At 44.7% G+C, this 19,022-nt stretch overlaps 1 protein-coding gene across 3 annotated transcripts in view; it reads right to left on the bottom strand.

The window, feature by feature from the left end:
* GNB4 (G protein subunit beta 4) overlaps positions 1 to 19,022 on the bottom strand; it is a 49,610-nt gene that overhangs the window by 5,567 nt on the left and 25,021 nt on the right. Inside the window, exons 1-9 of one of the 3 annotated variants that reach the window (XM_015871524.1) lie at positions 18,434 to 18,564; positions 6,178 to 6,276; positions 4,780 to 4,818; positions 3,944 to 4,050; positions 3,058 to 3,121; positions 2,198 to 2,360; positions 1,921 to 1,987; positions 1,633 to 1,834; positions 223 to 439 (exon numbers count right to left, since the gene is read on the bottom strand). In XM_015871524.1, coding sequence (XP_015727010.1) covers positions 223 to 439; positions 1,633 to 1,834; positions 1,921 to 1,987; positions 2,198 to 2,360; positions 3,058 to 3,121; positions 3,944 to 4,050; positions 4,780 to 4,818; positions 6,178 to 6,234 — 916 coding nt within the window. In that variant the 5' untranslated portion in view covers positions 6,235 to 6,276; positions 18,434 to 18,564. Of the gene's footprint in view, positions 1 to 222; positions 440 to 1,632; positions 1,835 to 1,920; positions 1,988 to 2,197; positions 2,361 to 3,057; positions 3,122 to 3,943; positions 4,051 to 4,779; positions 4,819 to 6,177; positions 6,277 to 17,929; positions 18,057 to 18,433; positions 18,565 to 19,022 lie in introns of those variants that run through there. The other 2 variants (XM_032446667.1, XM_032446668.1) reach the window with 2 other exon arrangements.

The raw sequence follows: 19,022 nt of genomic DNA, 5'->3' as shown, positions 1-19,022 counted from the left end.
CTTTAGAGCTACCCATCTTACAGAGACAGAATATGGCCAGTGCACTTAAACAACTGGAAGATGCAACCAAATGCAACAAAATGGAAAGGTATCATTCCAAGAGAAAGCAGTGCTGGCAGGAAGCAAGCAGAGTTCATTACATCAGCAGCAGCACTGACAGTGAACCAGCCCTGCACAGATTTCCAATACCCACCACTGCTCGCTGCAGTCACACGCACTTACCTGCTCTCTCTCCTTTCAGAGTATCCCACACATTGCAGTTGAAATCATCGTAACCTGCTAGCAAGAGGCGGCCACTTTTTGAGAAGGCTACAGAAGTGATTCCACAGATGATATTGTCATGCGAGTACATCATTAATTCCTGATCCGCACGCAGGTCAAAGAGTCGGCAAGTGGCATCATCCGATCCAGTGGCAAACGCATGTCCATTGGGGAAAAACTGGAAGTTATAATTGAGAGACGGGTGTTTGACATCAGAAAAAAAACCATTTCTCATGCATTATTTCAAAAACATCACAATATGATATTAGCAGGGTGACCAGGCAAAGACAGAATGACGTACTGAACAAAAACAGCTTGTTAGCAAACCATGCTACCTGTGCAGCTGTGCAATTAAACAGTTCTAGAATAGTTCAAGTATCACCTGAATGACTGCGCTTTTACACAGACAGGCTCCAGCATGCAGCTCAAAAGGCACCAAAAGGGATGTAACTAACTGCCATGAAATGAAGCAAAATGTACTTGTGCCCTGGCTGGGGGCCAGGAGGACCTATGTGATGTGTACGCTGTGTTCCGTCTTAAGATGGTCAGCCAGGTTGGCTCAGCCAAGACAGAAGATTGCAAACAAGCAATTCAATTGCCAAAATCTACTCCAAATCAAAGTCCGTCTCACAGCAGCCATAATGATTGAAATTGGAATGAAAAGAGCTCAACACATCTCAGGATTCAGGTCTAAGTATAGGAGCTGCATTTTTCTACAGGTCATGCCTTTGGTATTTTCTCAGCCTTAATAATTTTTCATGTTTATCAAAAACAGATACAGCTTAGATTTCATTCCCTATTTATCAGGGCTTGTATCTTGCAGATCAGAACATAGTGTTATTATGACAGAGAGGAAATATAATCCAGTTTATAAATACTACAAAATTATTCCGAGGATGAACATCTAACGTAAGCACTGATTTGTAACTTTGCCTTCCAGCACATTTCCAATAGAAAACACCACATATGCTTTTACGTAACGAAAAGGCTTAAGACGAGGATGCCTGGCTATTCTGCTCCCTCTCAGCACATCGTATTTATCTACTGTTTCAGTTTTAACACTCTGTCACACTGCAAAAAGTTCCCATCCTCAGTTCTTTGCTTCTTAAAAAAGCACAGTCCCAGTGGCTGAACAAAACACTGCTGAAACTATTCCAAAACCACTTCGATGCATCACAGATAACAGTAGTAATTCAGTTACAAGCTGCATCATAGGTTATTAGATAATCTTCATTATGCATAATTCAACAGTCTCCACCTTAAGTCATTGATTTTAAATGAAGGTAACAACAGATCACAAGCTAAATCCATGCACCTATTGCTGTTATTCTCCTTCTTCTTTCCCATGTAGAAATACAAGTGTTCACTTACACAAACAGCGTTGATATCTGACACGTGCCCTGTGAACGACTGCCTGCACATCCCATCCCGGATGTCCCAGAGCTTGGAGGAGGCATCGCAGGCACCCGAAACAAAAGTCCTCATATCTGGACTTAGAGAGAGACTCATTACGTCGCCAGTATGCCCAGTGAATGTGGTGGTCTGCTGACCAGTTTCAATATCCCACAGAGCACTGCAGACAAAGTGACAGCGTTAACACACTGCATTTCATTATGGGCAGAAAAAAAAACAAGTAATATAGAGGAAAAAACAACTTACCAGGTGGTGTCTCCTGAGCTCGTGACAATTTGGTTGTCATCTAAAAAGCGACAACAGGACAAATACCCTAAAAACAAAACAGTTATGAAAATGTCAGATGTGAGAGTTTAAGCTGAAGGTTACCATCCAAGAGCAGCCACTAAACTTCTCTCACAGCTACTTTGTAAGCCAACAAAACTATTTCACCGTTCACAATACACCTCAAAGCCAGACTGTTTCACTTGATGCAATAAAACATAAAAGCAGGAAATGAAGCTGACACAAGTGTATGGCTGACCTGTGTGCCCTGGCAGCTCTCGGCTCACTCTCACGTTGCCCTCTCTGGTTTTTAAATTGTATATGGAGCAGATGTTGTCCAATCCACCACAGGCCACGTAGTTGCCAGACGGTGCATATGCACAAGTCATCACCCAGGAGGATCTCAGAGGAATGGCGTGCATCTTCAGAAAGACAGAGCTCATCAGTGCCACATCACACCTTTGCTTTCAAGCTTTACTGCAGTCACTCGTAACAATTCTTGGATTACAGCAGATGAAACACGACAAATAGACTGTTCAGCATAAATTTTGTATCTTTTTTCTTTTTCTTGAACTTACTGCAACCTATGCTCACATACATATCAGGATGAAAAACACCACCATGTCTCTTGAGTTCTTGATACAGAACTCCTGTGCAACATCATTTAATAGTAACGCTATTCTGAACTTAAACATCTACAAGATTTGTTTGTTCAGGTGAGATTTCTTTGTGCAGTTCTGTTTCTGAATGACAGGTTACAAAATGGGACCCATGGACAGTTTACAGCCACAAATCACTGCCCCACACTCTGCCTAAGTTTCCCTTCTGTAACAGCTTCTTCTCCACCTGCACCCCATCCAACCTCACAGACAAAGCATTAAATTCTGACGTCGTCTATTTCTACAATCTAAAGCCAAATCAGTTAAGTAAACATCATCACAGAGGCAGATAAAAACAGCTAAAAGCTAAAGACATTATGTATCACCAAGGACTATTAATTTGAAACACAGCCTACAGTGTATCCCCACTGAACAGCTAGGCTGTTCATTTTTGAACATTTCATTTTTGACTTGCAAACACACAAATTATGCATTAATTATTGCCGTGGATTATAAATACCTTATTTGTTGTATAACTATCCCAGATAATTAATTTTCCATCTTGCGAAGCACTGACTAGTAGCCTAAATACAAGCACAGAGTAAAATAAGTTAGTATAAAACAAAGCAATATCTCAAAATAGACACACATCATGCATGATTACCAAGTGAATCAGAAAGACTTTCACTATTGCCATTCTTCTTTAATTAAGTGCAACGTTTGTTGGAAAATCTGCAAAGAACTGTATGTCACCCCAGAGAACAAACCTGCATCCAAAAGGGCTCACGATTACAATGGACAAAAAACAAAACTCGTTTCATGCCTTTAAAAAAAAAACTATATAAACTAAATAAAATAACTCAGAGAATAAGAAATGCACACAAAGGGGAACAGAACAGCTTTGTGAACATTGTTTGCTCTAAGGCAGAGTGACAGAGCTCTCTCCTAGAAGCCTTATAACTTCTCTTTGCTGTACCCATGAAGATCCTTTTTTCAATGAAGTTTGCACTTAAAGTCTTAAAACCTCTGTTATCACCAAGTTACATCATTACTCAGTATCCTGGAAAACATGACATCCATCACTCCAGGAACAGACCTGCCCACAAACCCTTCTGCTTAAACAGTCTAAGAACTTTGTTAAAACTAATGGAAGAAAAAAGCAAAATGACTGTGGCAGTAAAAAGCACCTCCCCTTTCAGTCAGTGCTTCTCTCTCAGTACTGTGCAGTCCTCACTGGGTTTACAAAAACAAACTATGACTAAAACAAAATAAGAAAATCCTATTCATGGTTCATGGCCTCCCTCTGAAAGCACAAAGTCTGTACCACATCTCTCACAAAGCTCAATGCTGTCGACAGTCTTATTTCTAAGCCTCAAGTTGCAGGTTTAAAGACCAATCATACAAACCTTGAGTCAGATCCCCAGTGCATAGCATAAATTTTGGCTAAGTGACCTCTAAGCGTACGCCTCGTTCGCATTTGAATTCGACCCACTGAGTCCAGACTTGTTGTGATCTAAAAATAAATACAAACCCTTGAGATACTGAAGACTATTTTTACATACATGATAATTAAATACACTCAAACTTTGCTTAAAAAAAGCTATCTTGGCATGCAACAGATAAGAACAAAAGGATTATCAGTGTTGAAACCATGCAACACTGGGGAAAAGAAGTTTTATGAGAGAATAACATCATAATCACTACAACTGGAGCTTTACTAAGCTTCTGAAGGTATCTCTATGTAATACTGAGACTACTTCAGATTACCAAATCTGGAAGTTCTCTATTGAAACAATGGGAAGAAAATCCTCTAATATTTATTGCGTTGTTACTTTTTCAAGCACGGCAAAGTCTAAATGCCAAGTATTTTTGTTCCCAAAGCGCAGCTAAAAGACACTTACCCAGATCCTAAATAGAGCAAGTACAGCTGACCCATTCTATTGAGAGGGTAAGTTAGAATCAGGACATACTAAGATAGTGGACTGTTGGTTTGGTTGGTTGGGATTTTTTTTGTGTGGCTGTTTGTTTGGTCAGGCATGAAGGTAAAAATAAACAATTGTCTTTCTAACTGCTTCACTTCATTCACCTACAGTTCCAAAGTAACTATATAAACATGTGGTACATTTCCAAATGCTTGTTTTGCTATTCCTTCCATTACTGAACAGAAAAGCATGTTACAGCCATAAACTACAAGGGTTATTTGAATATGAAGGAACAGCCTACACAGAGATTTGGAACATACCTGAGCAAGTGTTGTGTCACTACATGCTTTCCTTGCATCCTGAAACAAAAGAACAGAACAATTTGAATCCAGAATGCAACACTGAGCACCAAGCTGAGGAGCAGGAGATGTGGGACTTAAGGAGAGTTATGTCCTAGCAACCTTTGAGTCTCTCTTTCTACAAAGTAAGTGCTTAATAAGCATTTGAAGCCAGCCCCTTTCCCTGTGCTCACTTGGTGGGCAACGAGCAGCCAGGAAAGGAAATATACAGCTGAAATACCAACCACATGCTATACATAAACAGCAAGTCTTGCATTCACTTCCCTTGCCACAGCAGGTGTGACAACATGGTTTAAAATAACCGTCTTAAATTTAAATAGTTTTATCTTCAATTTGTGCTGTAGGGTTTCTAGCAACATTGAAGGATCAACCACAAGAGCTGTAACACTCTAACGTGATTAAAAGTACAGTGATAACAGCAGAGTGGCAAAGTCTTTGGCTGCAGCAAATGAGAACAAGCCCAAATGCAGCAGCCATGGACACAGAAACGAAGGAAAGGAGCTGTTAACCTTTGGAAAGCCTCAGGTAGACGAGGTTCTCAAGTAAGATACCTTTGTCTCCACTGCCAACCCTTAAATGAGGTCTGGGAAGGGATGGATCCTGAATCTACTCCTTCTGGTCATGAAGCTGCACTGCACACACCTGAGCTGCCCTGGGTTGGCCCTGTCTAACCACCAGGTGATCAATCACTGCTTCAGGCTGTGACTCAGCATTTCCACTACAAGAGCCTTCCCAGTTCCCAGTAATTTCTACAAATAAGGCTCAAGTTCTGCAACTACAGAGGTAGGCATCCAACACAGGTAGATGGCCCTCGTTTAACGTTAATTTGTGTGCCCCTCTGCCTAAGGAAGTGTTCCATCTATGTGCTATTGACAACATCATCTTTGAGAGAAAGAACAGAAGCCTTTACTTACACATTTTGGAACTGAATTAATACATTCAAACTGGGATCTTAAAATTCTTAAGGAACTTGCTCAAGAGTTGTTTGATATACAACTTCAACAATTTTCGGAGTGTGTTTACTATAACCACCCTTCACAGCCTTCCTCCCAGAAAACAAGCTTCAGAGTGGATTAAGTCATCTCAACATATGTTTTAAAGTGTCTGAACTGTAGAAATATTTATGAAATGTCAACGTCTGGAATCAGGAGGGGTTTAAAATACCAGAGCAGCAAATCCCCTAGCACAGGACTGACTTCATCCACAGGAAGAAACACGCTGGACTTTAAACAAGTTTAATTGTTTTGTTTAGCTGAAACACTTTAAGGTGTTCAACATAAAATGGTTTCTGAACGTGATCTGAATTAAACAAAACAACTTTTCTTAAAGAGAGGAAAATAAGGAATTAGCAATTCTTACTCTGATCTGATTTCGCAGCTGCTCTGCCTCCTGCCGTAACTGTTCCAGCTCACTCATCTTGCTTCAGTTTCTATTTCACACTCCACGGGTGAAGAAAACCTGCCAATAAGGAGGAGGAGAAATAAGTTTCAGTATCACTATGCATCTATATTTGTTCAGCTTCTAAGGAAGCTCCAAATAGGTACTCCTTTAGTACACTGCATAATTACCCTGACAAAACCAAAGTTATTTCTACTCCTCAACTGTAATGAAAAATGCAGTTAAATGGAGTAAATCTCGAATATGAAAACAAACAAATAAAAAACCCAGTAGTACTGTAAAAAACGTTACTGAATGTATTTGTAGCATTGCTCTTCTCATCCACCCTACAACCTCCCAGAATGTCAGTCCTCACCCCAAGATGGCAACAGAGAGCAGAGACTGAAGTGGTTACTTAAAAGCCTTTAAGCTCAACAGTGCTGTGATCGAGCATCTTTATACACAATACACAAAGCAGTTTTCATTTAATTAAAGATGAAAACCTTAAAACATTGACAATGGCTTAAAGAGGTTTTCTGTATTTTTTTCTTGGCCATGTTGTTTTCATTTAAAAAGCACCTACATGGTAGGAAGAGACTACAAAGAGACATCTGTAAAAACATCTTCACACCGGTACAGCCCACAGCAACCCAGAGCAGTTCTCACCTCAACGAGGACACAAAGCAACTGTTCGCAAAGGCAGTGAGACCACATGTAAGCACACTTTCAGGGTAGTTTTTAGATATATTCTTAAAAAACATACAGACTTTGCACGTAATATTTTTCAGCCTGTGTAACAGCTTCCTCAGATCAGCTCTCCCCCTTATCCCCACTACAGCTACACAACCAATTGACACAGGAGTCCATTCACATGCACAGACTTCAACCATCTCCTTCAGCAAAAGATTTTCCTTCCAGGTAACTTACCAATACAACAACCACCCCTGGAACAACCACCACCCCTGGAACAACCACCACCCCTGGAACAACCACCACCCCTGGAACAACCACCACCCCTGGACTTCTTAACAGTTCACACGTTTGAGAGGTATGACACTTCCTGCTACAGTAAAATAAAAGTATTTCTTTGTTAATCTATTGCTTTTCTTAACTTCAGTTTTTCAACTGAACCTCTAAACTGTACCACTATGAAATATGGTCCCATCATCAGTTCCAACAGCATCATATTTTCCTCTTTAAAACGCTTTCCCTTTTTTGCCCTAGAGCCCACAGAAAAGTACCTCATCCAGAACAACAGCCACATCTAGGTGAAGTCAGGGCACCTTTTTAATGACGCCTAACACTGTGAGTGTATGGGAAAACAGGTGCACACAGACCACTGATGATCACTGTGCACTTCAGTCATTAAGTCAGTGTTAAGGACTTTATAATGCCATTACTATCAGCACTGCTCATTGCGAATGCCACTTCTATATGATGCTGCAGCAGCTTAAACAGCATTACAGCTGTACCATGGCAATGCATGGACACAACCCAACTTCAGAGACCCTCCTGTTCACCCATCTCTGGAATCAATCCTAACTGATCAATCCCAATGAAAGGACAATGCCTTTTCCTACCTTTCCTTTAACAAACAAAGAAATCCCATTCCTTTTAGCTGAGAAGCCCTAGCAATATCAGTACGTCCTGAAGTGCGCAAGGCTGTTATTGGCGCTACTGCTCTGCAGGGATGCTGCAGTGGTTTGAGGTCAATCTATACCTCACCAAACACAACAGCCTCCAAGTCAGCTCGGCTACAAAACCCAGATTAACTGAAAGCTCAGATAAACCAGTTTGAAGTTCTTTTTGCAGTTCACAGCAGCTGAACATCTAATTCTGAGGTGAAGCTATAGATAAGCACAGGGGTCCTACAGCAAATAAACACCACAGTGCACAGCGTAACCATCACACTGAAGTGCATCCCAACCTCTTTGCTGGACTGGCTGCCTGCAGATGACACCGTGACAGCACGCACGCTCGAACGGCCATTCACCATAAAGTATTTAGCAGAACTGTGAGAAAGATGCTTCCTCTTGGGATTTTTTTTAACGCTATTTTGAGATGCCCACAGGAAATGGGGGAAATGGAGTGGGCGAGGAGGAAGCTCTCACGGATCCTTTCCCAGATGTGCACTAACAGCAGCTGCTGGCAAACCACCACATGAACACAGGGCCAGTGCCAGAATCAGCACAGCAAGAATTTGTGTGCAGGTATCTCTAATGCTTCTGACACTACAGCGATATGGTAAAAGTGAGAGAAAGAGAAGTAGCCATAGTTAATATGCAGCTGCTTGTGCAGACCATTACCCGAATCAGATGAAGCCAGATGCTTCTTTTCCAGTGCAATTGCCAACGTGCACACTGTACTGTGAGCAGTACCTGCAGCAAAGAGGCCTGGGGGGGAAAAGCAACAGGAAGTGCAGGAACTTTGTAATAATGCTGCTGGCCAGGGGGTATATCACTGCAACAGAGCTGAGCAGTCAGGAAATGGGGTCAAGGACATCACAAGCTTCCCATAAGGGCCGGCAGTAACGAGAGCGAGCAGTGAGGAGCTGCTATTGCTCAGCCCCGTGGCACAGCTCTGCCCTCCCAAAAGCTCCGTCCCTGCGGGCTCAGCTTTGCTCCCTGCAGGTTTCCTCGGAGAATATGGATCAGCGAATTGAGCGATACCAAAATAAACTGCCACCTCCCGAGGCAAAATAATTAACTACGATTACACAGCACATCCCGTGTCACAAGAGCCACCAGCAAGCCTGAGTGCTCCAGAGACAAATTATCCCTCATCCTGATCCTGACTCAGCAGCCGTGTCATTTGCTAATGGCTTCATTCTTCGTTCTATTGGCAGGTAGAGGCAAATTACCCCAAGTTCTCATCTTGAAAGTACTTTCTCTGTCGCACGCTGACTCAAATGTTGGCTTTTTCTCTGCAAAAACTCTTTCCAAACGCACCCAAGGACACGATGTACCATGGCCAGGAGCCGCCTGGAGCAGCAGGTGAGCACAGCCTGAGTGGGAGCAGGGAAGCTCCACGTGCCAGGGGGAGCCCCGAATGCTGCTGACTCAGGAGTAGAGAACGATGCAGCTCTGGAAGTGGCTGACACTGGGCAGGTGGCTGAACAGTCAGGCACAGAGTGATAGGAGCCTTCGGTGCTGCAAAGCAGAGCTATTACTATCCAGAGATTACAGTTTACAAATGAGGATCGTAAGTTATTTGGTTTCTTTAAAAAATATCTTCATTTATCTTGTTCCCATGTAAAATTACCATATACACAGGGAAAGAAAAAAAAGAGCAGAGGAGTGTAAATGCACTCCTCCCCACAACAAAGCACTGCTATTTTTATAACAGATATAAGTCGACTAAGGAGACTCAAAAAAAGAACAGTCTGACCGCCTGGAGCCTAAAAAGCACCAACTAAAGGATCACTCGAGCAGTAACTGTACTCGGTACCAAAAAAACAGCCCTTCAGAACTGAAGCGCTCAACTAGACATATCAGTTCTCCATTTCATCAGTGCATATGCTGAGAATCTCACACACAGTAAACATACAGCAGCAGAAAGCAAGGCAGGAGGCTTCACCATTCACTCCCATGCAATCATCCCTGCTAGCGATCACACAGGTGGCTAAACATAAGGAATGCTAACTATAACGCTTTGCTAAATATAGGAAAACGGCACCAAGAAATACTGCAGCTCTCTCTCAAGTGAGCTAAACTGGTAACGCACAAATCCAGGCTTCATTGAGCTTCCACACACTGCAGTCACTTGTACAGCTCCAGCGACCTGCCTGCCTGCCCCCATCGCTGCTGACAGCCCATGCGCAGCAGTGACAGACAGCAGGATTCTCTTTCCAAAGCTGAGCTCTGGTAGCGCACACAGAGCAATAGTTTCTGTATCTGGGATGCGCAAAAGAAGCATTCTATAGAATATTTCCTCATCTAGTGACAATACTGGAGACCTACGCAGCTCAGCTCATTCATGTCTCCTCGAAGCTATGAATGGAGAAGACCATACATGCTTTCCACCTACCCGATACTCAATGTTCCAAAGAGTTTTTGCATCAATAAACTAAATACACTTAAATCCAAGCAGGCATCATTTGAAATAACACTACATAAGACGTTCAAACCTGTCAGTTTGTATCTTTCTCTTCCTTTTTCTCTCTCCCAAACCTCCCCTGTGCACCTCCTTCCCTTTTGTAGCTTTAACTCACACTTCTGAAAGGTGCCACTTTACGCTGGTTGGGGAGAAACACCACAGGCTTTTCAGAAAGGAGCAGAATAACGATTAATTTAAAGAAAAATACCATTAGCATTTAAAAAATAACTTAGAAACTGTAACTGAATTGTTCTGTACGACTCTGTTTTCACCATTTTGTTCTGTACCGCGGGCAAACAGCTGCCCTGAAGGGTTTCAGAGCACACACATACGTAACCCTGGGCTCTCCAGCATTTCACAGGCCCCAGTTTCCCCAAGAACAAAACAGGAAATGAGCCTGGGTGTGACCTTGTTCTCTGAGGTCACCACTATTGTTGCACTTCTGCACATTTTGGAAGTGTTTTAAAGCGATACGTCTCCATTAGAGCTTCGGTACAAAAACAGGAAATAATCAACCAACGCCTCTAAGAGGAATGGCACCAGCAGAACTTTGTTAAATACCCATTTCTTTAACAGATAACATACTGAATTTTAAGGGACTGCTGAATATATGTGCTCAACATTTCACGTACAGCTGGAAGGCACGTGTGGCAAAAGAGACCCAGGAGCAAACAAGCTCTCGGTGGGACACCAGGACAGCCTCAGCTCTCATGGTGCCAACTGCAGCACGCAGCCGTGTGGCACAAGCAGGGCCAGGCCAGTGCTTTCCTTCCTCTGCTGAAACACCCTGCCCTCCTACCCATCATAAAGAACAGAAGGATCTGCTATTGCACACACCCAGATAGCTTGGGATTGTAATAGAGCTTTGAAATAAAGCCTGCCATGAAAAAAAGAGCTTCTATTTACTGCAATAACTGTTTGGATGTATTAGCAGAGCATCAAAGATGTGCATGAAATCTCACCTTCAGGCTTCAGCACAGTAAGCACCAGCCCTCAGTGTTTGTCATGAACGTGGGGAGGGCAGAGGAAGCAGCAGTGAGAGAGCACCACAAAGTGCTGCTGGATGTAAAGCAGTGCCATTTTATCAGCACGGCCAACACTGTGCGTGCACAGCCTGCACGTGAGAAAGCAAACGCGTGCAGTGATGGGTTCTAGCAGCTCGCTGCATTCGTCTCTGCATTTGATTTCTGGGTTGATTGTGGTCTCTATGGAAGACAAACAGACTGACAAACACTGAGGTTGTTAACAGCAGTCACAAAACAGGCAAAGGAAGTTACAGGTTAGACGTCGCAGTGAAATAAGAAGTTCCCAGTGACTGTAGGCCAGTAGTGTTACACACAATAATTAAAAACCATTAGATCAGTGTGGTAAGCTCAGAGGCATGAGTTCATTCCTAAAATCCATCTTTAAAGTCCAAGCCAAGTACATCTGTAAAACATACCGAAACCCCTCGCTCGTCTTTGCCAACACACTGGATTCTAGAAAAACAAGAAATTCAGTGTTAAGCAAAAGACTGAAAGAACACAAGAAGGAATTTTTAAATGTCATGAATATTTCACAGTCCAAAAGAGGGATTCTTCTACAAGTAACATTCCTGCATCTTATGTTAATTTTGCTCAGTTCCAGGTCAAAATGTTCCAGTATATGAGCAAAGATTTTTCTTTCTTTCTCTTGTTTTTTCTTTTTTAAATCACATTCCTTGTAACCAGAACTTCATGTGAAATTCAGGTTATTGTTGTCACAAAAGACAACACGATTGCCACTGAAAACTTTGCTCAGTGACCACAGCACTTTCACCTGCTGAATGAGCTGCCACTGTTTTGCAGTTCAAAACGTGTATGTGGTGGCAAGAAAGACCTTAGCGAGGTGAAAACTTGTAAACCAAAGTAACGAGACACGGATGGTTCCAGTTCAATATTCTCCTTGAAAACAGGTGGGCACACACAGATCAGCGAACCAAGATATTGCTTTAGCTGCCTCCTCAAACACTCACCGATCCCCAGAAGCTGTTCTACCAACTTGCCCAGCACACTTTTCATAGCAAAGAGGACAATCCAAAGTCATTTTGAAGCGACTTGTACTAAAGCCCACCTCTACAAGCCTGATTTGAGATGTGTTTAAGAGATATCGCACTGAGGCTGACTGAAGTGGCACACTCCCTTTGGTTCTGTAGAGCCATAACGATAAGTGATGTAAGGTCTGCTCTGGTTCCTATAGGCACAAAGCACCACTCCAGCAGCCTCCTGTTTTCTAAGCATACGCAGACAGCACAGTACACATAACAGGCTCTAAGCACACAGCAAACGTTAGGCTTAAAGTTGGTGAAGACAGACATTTAGAGAAACTAATAGTGTCTGCAGGGAAGAGCCTTGATCCACACAGATGACTGTAAGCTTGACTGAAATAATTTCTGGCTGACAGATCTCAAGAGTAGAGTGTTCTCACACACTGCAGGAGCAGAAAACCCAGCACTACCAGCTACACACACACATTGCTTCCTTTCAGACGTATCCATCAGCTTGGAAAAAAGAAATCTGCATTTATCTATACATAGTCTTCTGCACCCTTCCCTCCTCCTCACCATTCAGCCCTACACACACGCTCCCTTGGTACCACAGCTACAGCGAGGCATTATGCAGCTCACACAATTATGCAGCTGTAACATTCAGCATACAGCTGTACTCCTTCATAAGAAAACAAGGGAATATAAGCATTTGTTTTTTATACTGATTACCCAAATATCAGATAAAGCTGTTGCCCTCAAATCTGATTTGAATTTTGTTTATGGTTCACAATACATTTTCTGGGCAATTACTTGCGATTATAAGCCACAAAAAATAAGTTGTCTCCCAGTCTAGAGTTCAGGCTACTTCAGTGGTTTTTATATACATGAATATATATATATACATGAATATATATATATATATATATAAATATATATATATATATAAACGTATTTTTAAGAGACACTTATTCTCATAGGCCTTAAAATCTACCAAAAGCTCAGTTTTGGAGAACCACTGAATGACTACAAATACCATATTGGAAAATGAAAACTGTTCAAGCACCAGTTTTCCTCCTTACTAACGCATGTAAGGGATTAAGAGCGCAGAGATCGCGCAGCCACCTCAGGCACCACTTGTGACGAGATGGAGTTTCAGATATTCATCCTGCTGGGAACTGCTTTTGATGTCCCTCATGTAGCACTGCCTCTTTTCAAACAAACCACACTGAACGCTTCAGGAAGATGCTCTGCTAAAGCAGTGGGTATCACTGCCGCTCTACTATCTTCACCATCACCAAGTTCTCAAAGTAACGTCTGTCTTTCTAGAAAGAATATTTTTAACACATTGATTGTATCTAGCAGAAAGCTTTCAGACGAGATAAAAACCCATCCACATAAAGCTGGCATTATGCTAACAGGAAGTTGTAAATTGAGCTTGCAACTCATTCCACTTCATGCTGTTATGATGCCTTAAAATCCAGATGTATTTTTAGAGATCTTATCTCAAAATGCAAGAAAAAAAAGAACAAATATATTTAAGTAACGTTAACATATAGAGTTCAGTTGCCAAAAGTTAGAAATTACCTCACTGGGTGTTGGAAGGAAAGCAGTCCTGGATGGAGCTTTCAGAAGAAGAGGATGGAAGGAAAAAAAGGAAGCACAACATTCACACACACACACCATTTTAGAGTTTTCTTCAGCATTTGTGGTTGAAAGATGAGTAGAAATAGCTCAATGTCCTGAAGTTGCCAGCTCCAGAAGCTGAGCACAATGCAAAACGTTATCAGACTTGATGAAAAAGCAAACGTTAGCAACGCCACTGCAACCCCCAAACAACTCAACTGTTTGCTGAGGACCTCAGCACTTTGTTCGTCCTTTTGACATAGTCACCAGGAAAGTCTGCAAACCAGGGCTGCACTGTTACTGCAGAGACCGAGCTGCAAATTGCTCAAGCTTCTGAATTACCACCACTGGCACAAGCCATTTTCCCTTTCTTTCTTGCATCTTTAAATACATTTTACTTTTGATGCCTACCAGCATTTGTAACAAAACAGACGACAGGAAAAAAGAAGTTCCAAATGACTTCCTGTCCCAGCGACCTGCCCTACCCAAGTAGGTGCTTATCAACATCTGGGGAGCAGCACTGAAGAGCTCACACAGTTATTCAGTCATTTAAAGTGCTTTTATTGGACTTGTACCGTACTAAAAATAATTCAGCTCCCTCTTTTAAGCTGCTTCTTAGATGAAAGAGTTTCCCCTTCTCTGTTACGTACCTTGGAGACTGAAATCGTGTTTGTAGTGCCCAAAACAGGAGCTTTACTTCCGGACCACCTCATTCTGCATGATTTAGATTGGTAGGGTTTGTTTTCCTTCATTCAGGCACTATGTACTAAAAGAATCTAAAAAGAGTAACTGCAAAGAAGATTCCTGCCCCACAAGCATCAGCCACAAGAGGTACTTAAACACATTTAAGAGACTCACATCAAATATGATTTATTTCAGTTAGATTGACTTTAAATACTAAATGCGTTTTAACAGTATTATATGGTTATAACTATATAGGAGATATGGTTTAGTAGCTTAGTGGGTAGTAATGGTGATAGGAGGACAGTTGGACTAGATGATCTTGTAGGTCCTTTCCAACCTTGTGATTCTATGATTCTGGAATGTTTTGAATAAGCATCTTCAGTTTTAATGCATGACTTCAGATGAGGGCAACTCCATCAAAAACTGCATTTCAATTTTGATCCAAACAGAAATTGACACATATCATTTACATTAGAAGCAATTAGTGCGGTAGAAAAGAAAAATAGAGGGCAGCAGAAAAGCTATTCAAAGGTTCCTTATCCATCAGGTTACCCTCAACCTGCTCTGCCCGAGCTCAAAAGCAGTACTGATGGGGCAGGGGAGCACAGCTCTCACTTCAGGGCATCACGACATCCAAGTGCCAAGAGGCCTCCACACGTCTGGCCGTAACTCTCACAGTACTTCCCCGAAGGAGCAAATTCTGTGATTTTTTCATCCCTTGGTTTCAAAATGAGCATCCCAGCACAAAGTGCCTCAGGGTACAACGTCCAATGTACACAACTCTGGCTCTTCAGGGCAGCAGTGCAGGGAATGCAGTCTCACTGGCAGAACCCTCGTGCACAGAGCAGTGAGCAATGAGGTCAGCTGCTCTTCCCAAAGATACCACACCAGTCACAAAGTAACTCCAACACCTTCAACCCCATATGAGAAACACATCCAATAAATACTAGGACTGAGGATGCTGTTTCCCTCCTCATGTAAAGATGAGAATCATACAGATATCATTTAAATCCTACCATTACTCAGCTCTTTTAACAGTGTTTCTGAACAGCAGCATTCAGCATGACTCAAAGACTTGGCTTATATTGAAGGTCCACATGATTAATATTTGTCTAAGATCCAACGTAAATAATGAGGAGGGGAAAACCACAGATTCCAGAGGCTGGCAAACCTATTCTACCTTCAAACCAACTAATGTTACTGTTGGGTACTTCTCCCTCTCCTCCCCAGATGAAGTCCCTTCATATGGTAACACTGCAAGACATAAGAGTAACTGAATCAGAACTGGATTTGCTCTACGTCAGCGTTTGGCACACTGGGAAGCTGAGACATCTTAAAGGAAGTGAGACTGTCTTCACTGACATAACTATGGCCAACTACATATATATATTTAATTAAACCTTCAGGTCAACTCTTGCTCATCTTTATAGTGTTCTCCAGACTAACCACAGCAATTCAGACGAATCAGAGCATCGGGTATCGCAGACAGCATCCAAGCTGAGATCCATTCAAACATTGAGAGGTTCAGCTCTTGGTCTTTCATTTCAGGCTCTCTTCAAACATGGAACACGTCACTGTCTGCACGCTGCCGAGCACAGCAGAGCAATCCTCAAGAGTAGATGTTTTAATTTGAGAAGCTGCAGCTTTGTCTGGCAGTGCCTCTTGTTATCTAGAAAGCTCTGTGAGCTCCTTCAGATAATCAAACCACAACCTTATGAGAGCAGCGTATGTTCGTGCTTTCCATGACTGTCTGCTTCAGCTCTGTTCAGTATCTTCCACACAAATTCTATTACAAAAGACTGGATTACAAAACACAGAAGTTTTATAGAAGGACACAACAACAAACTTAACTTCACACTCCAGAAGACGAAGTGACAGCTCTGCATCCAATTAAAGGGGAGAATAATTTGGGTTAGCAATACTGCCCATATCTTCTAAAAGGCGAATTGAAGGCACTCAGAAATGGCATTAACCCATGGATTTATATTTTCTGACAAGATTAAATACAATGAAGGATCCCAGCACCATCATTGCCCATAAGCACCAACATACCACAAGCAAGAGCTGCCCGACAAGGCTCATGGATTCTGAATTTCTTACTGGACTGATGATATTTTCTAACGTGACTCCTGAGATTAGAAACAATACATCAAACAAAGCTGCCCTTAGCAACACAGCCTTAATTTATGACTGAGGCAGAGAAAACAGTAACTGAGAAAGATTTACAACACACTGCATTGGGGTTTTTTTCCTGTTTTTATTTCTTATTTTATCTTCAAGATCTTATATTCATAAATTCTGTGGCATTTTCAAGTTATTCTTAACATTACCTCAGAGTTCCCCCGGCTGTAACTAACAGTTCTACCTGTTGTACCTGCCAAGTGATTATCGGATCAGTGACCACCTTCCACATCCCTCCCCCTTTTCCTACCAGCAGTCAGAGCGCTGGGTGAGGTTTCCACTGCACATCCACACCCCCATATCCCCACCACACCCCCCAGCAGCTACTTGAGCTACTGATACACCCAGGTGCAATATCCACATCAGGGAAGCACGGGGCATTGAGGCAGACACTCCAAAACCTCCCGTGGTAACACTGCAGGTGAGGAGAGGAAGCCCTGTGCACTACATATAAACAGATTGAACTCCAAGCTGTTTTCTCCTCAACTCCTTTTTAGCTTTGCTGCTGCATAGATCAGCTCAGTGCTAAGTGCGTTCAGAAAAAGCACATAGTGCAAAAAGAAGTAAAATCTGATGGAAGAAAGCAGCACTGCTGCCTCGCGAGTGTCACCACAGCACCTCATGACGGTGCATTTTTCTTACAGACGAAGCACCTCCAGACAGGGCTCCGCCACTGCACGCCAACCTCAGCCCCGTTATCCCACGATGATTGCACAGAGCGCCGGTAGGAAAAAAACCCAAACAAGTGGCAGACAGCAGAACGGGAATGTAAGTAAAGGAGAGAGAGAGAGAGAGAACTGTGCCCTTGTTCCCGCAGTGGATAATCAGCCCGGAGCTGCCTGTTGCTGCGGTGCCGCATTCCCTGAGCGCAGCCGGTGCCGGCGGTGATGGAGCCGTAGTGCCCCGTAGTGCCGGCAGCCCGGGACGGCTCCCGGACATCAGGCGCCTCCCCGCCGCCCCCGGGGGCCCCGATGCGGAGCGGGCGGCTCCAGGCACCAAGCGTTAGACACGGCTTTTCCTCCCCGCCCCACACCGAGCCGCTCCGAGCGCCGCTCCGCACAGGGACCCCGCCCTGCCCCGCCAGCGGGGTGTGACGGCGCTGCGGATCCAGGCTCGGCTCCCACCCCCGGCCCTTCCGCCCGGTACCTTGTGCCCGCGGCGCTGCGGGCCGGGTTGGGGCCGCAGTGGCGGCGCCGCCCGCCTCAGCTCGGTGTCCCCGCTCCTCCCGGCTGCGCTCTCCCCGCCGATCGCCGCCTCCTCCCCCCGGCGCTGCGGCGGGTGGTGCCGCCCATCCTCCCCCCGCCCTCGGTTTGGGGCCGCCCGGTAGGGGCGGGGCGCGGCGGCCGAGGGCAGCTCCCGGGGCGGCCGAGGGGCTTCCCCCGGCCCTTCCTCGAGGGGCCCCTCCCCGCGGGCACAGCAGGCCGAGCCGAACCCGGGCGGCGCCGCCCGAAGCGGGGAGCGCCCTGCGGCCGCCGCCGTCCCGTACCCCGCTCTGCCAAGCGTCTCCCCTCAGGGCTCCCCTCAGGCCGCCCCGCCGCCGCCCTCACGGCCCCGAGGGACGCGCGACGCCGCCCCACCGGCCGCGCTCCGCCCGCCCATCCCCGGGGCTCGGCCTCCCGCCGCCCCGGGCCGTGCTCAGCCGGCCGGTACCTGGTGGCCGGGCGGCGGATCCGCCAGGGTGTCACCGAGCCGCCTCCATGGCGCTGGGTCGCGGCGGGAGGAGCTCCTCCCCCTCCCGCATGGACACGGGCAACGTGACGGGCCGTTACCATGGCGGCGCCTCGCTGACGTCAGAGCGCTTAAAGACACAGCGCCACCCCGGAGGTGGCCTAGAGGGGCGGGGGGCCCAGGCGGAGCTCAGGGCTGTGGATGTGGACTATCATGTCACAGAACACACAGCATGCCGAGCTGAAGGCACTGCAGCTCCCGGCTCCACGCTGCACCACCCCAACCCTGCGCCCAGGAGCAGTGTCCAAAGGCTCCTTGAGCTCCGCTGCCCCGGTGCCTGTTCCATGCCCACCACCCTCTGGTGAAGGGCCTGGTCCTAAGAAGGGTGGTTGTGATGCGTACAAGTGGATATTCAAACCCCGTATACCTCATACACCTGTGGCCATTGATGTGACATCAGGCTGCCCTGATGTTTAAAGCCATTATGCACATCCCTGAGCTGACTCAAACATCTCAGCTTTGCCTTGGACACAAGGTCCGTGTTCTGCTTCCCTCCGCTGCCACACACCTG

Source organism: Coturnix japonica, chromosome 9, assembly GCF_001577835.2.
Source record: "Coturnix japonica isolate 7356 chromosome 9, Coturnix japonica 2.1, whole genome shotgun sequence".
Classification (NCBI taxonomy): domain Eukaryota; kingdom Metazoa; phylum Chordata; class Aves; order Galliformes; family Phasianidae; genus Coturnix; species Coturnix japonica.
Note: the sequence above shows the minus strand (reverse complement) of the source record. Positions and strands in the feature narration are given on the sequence as shown.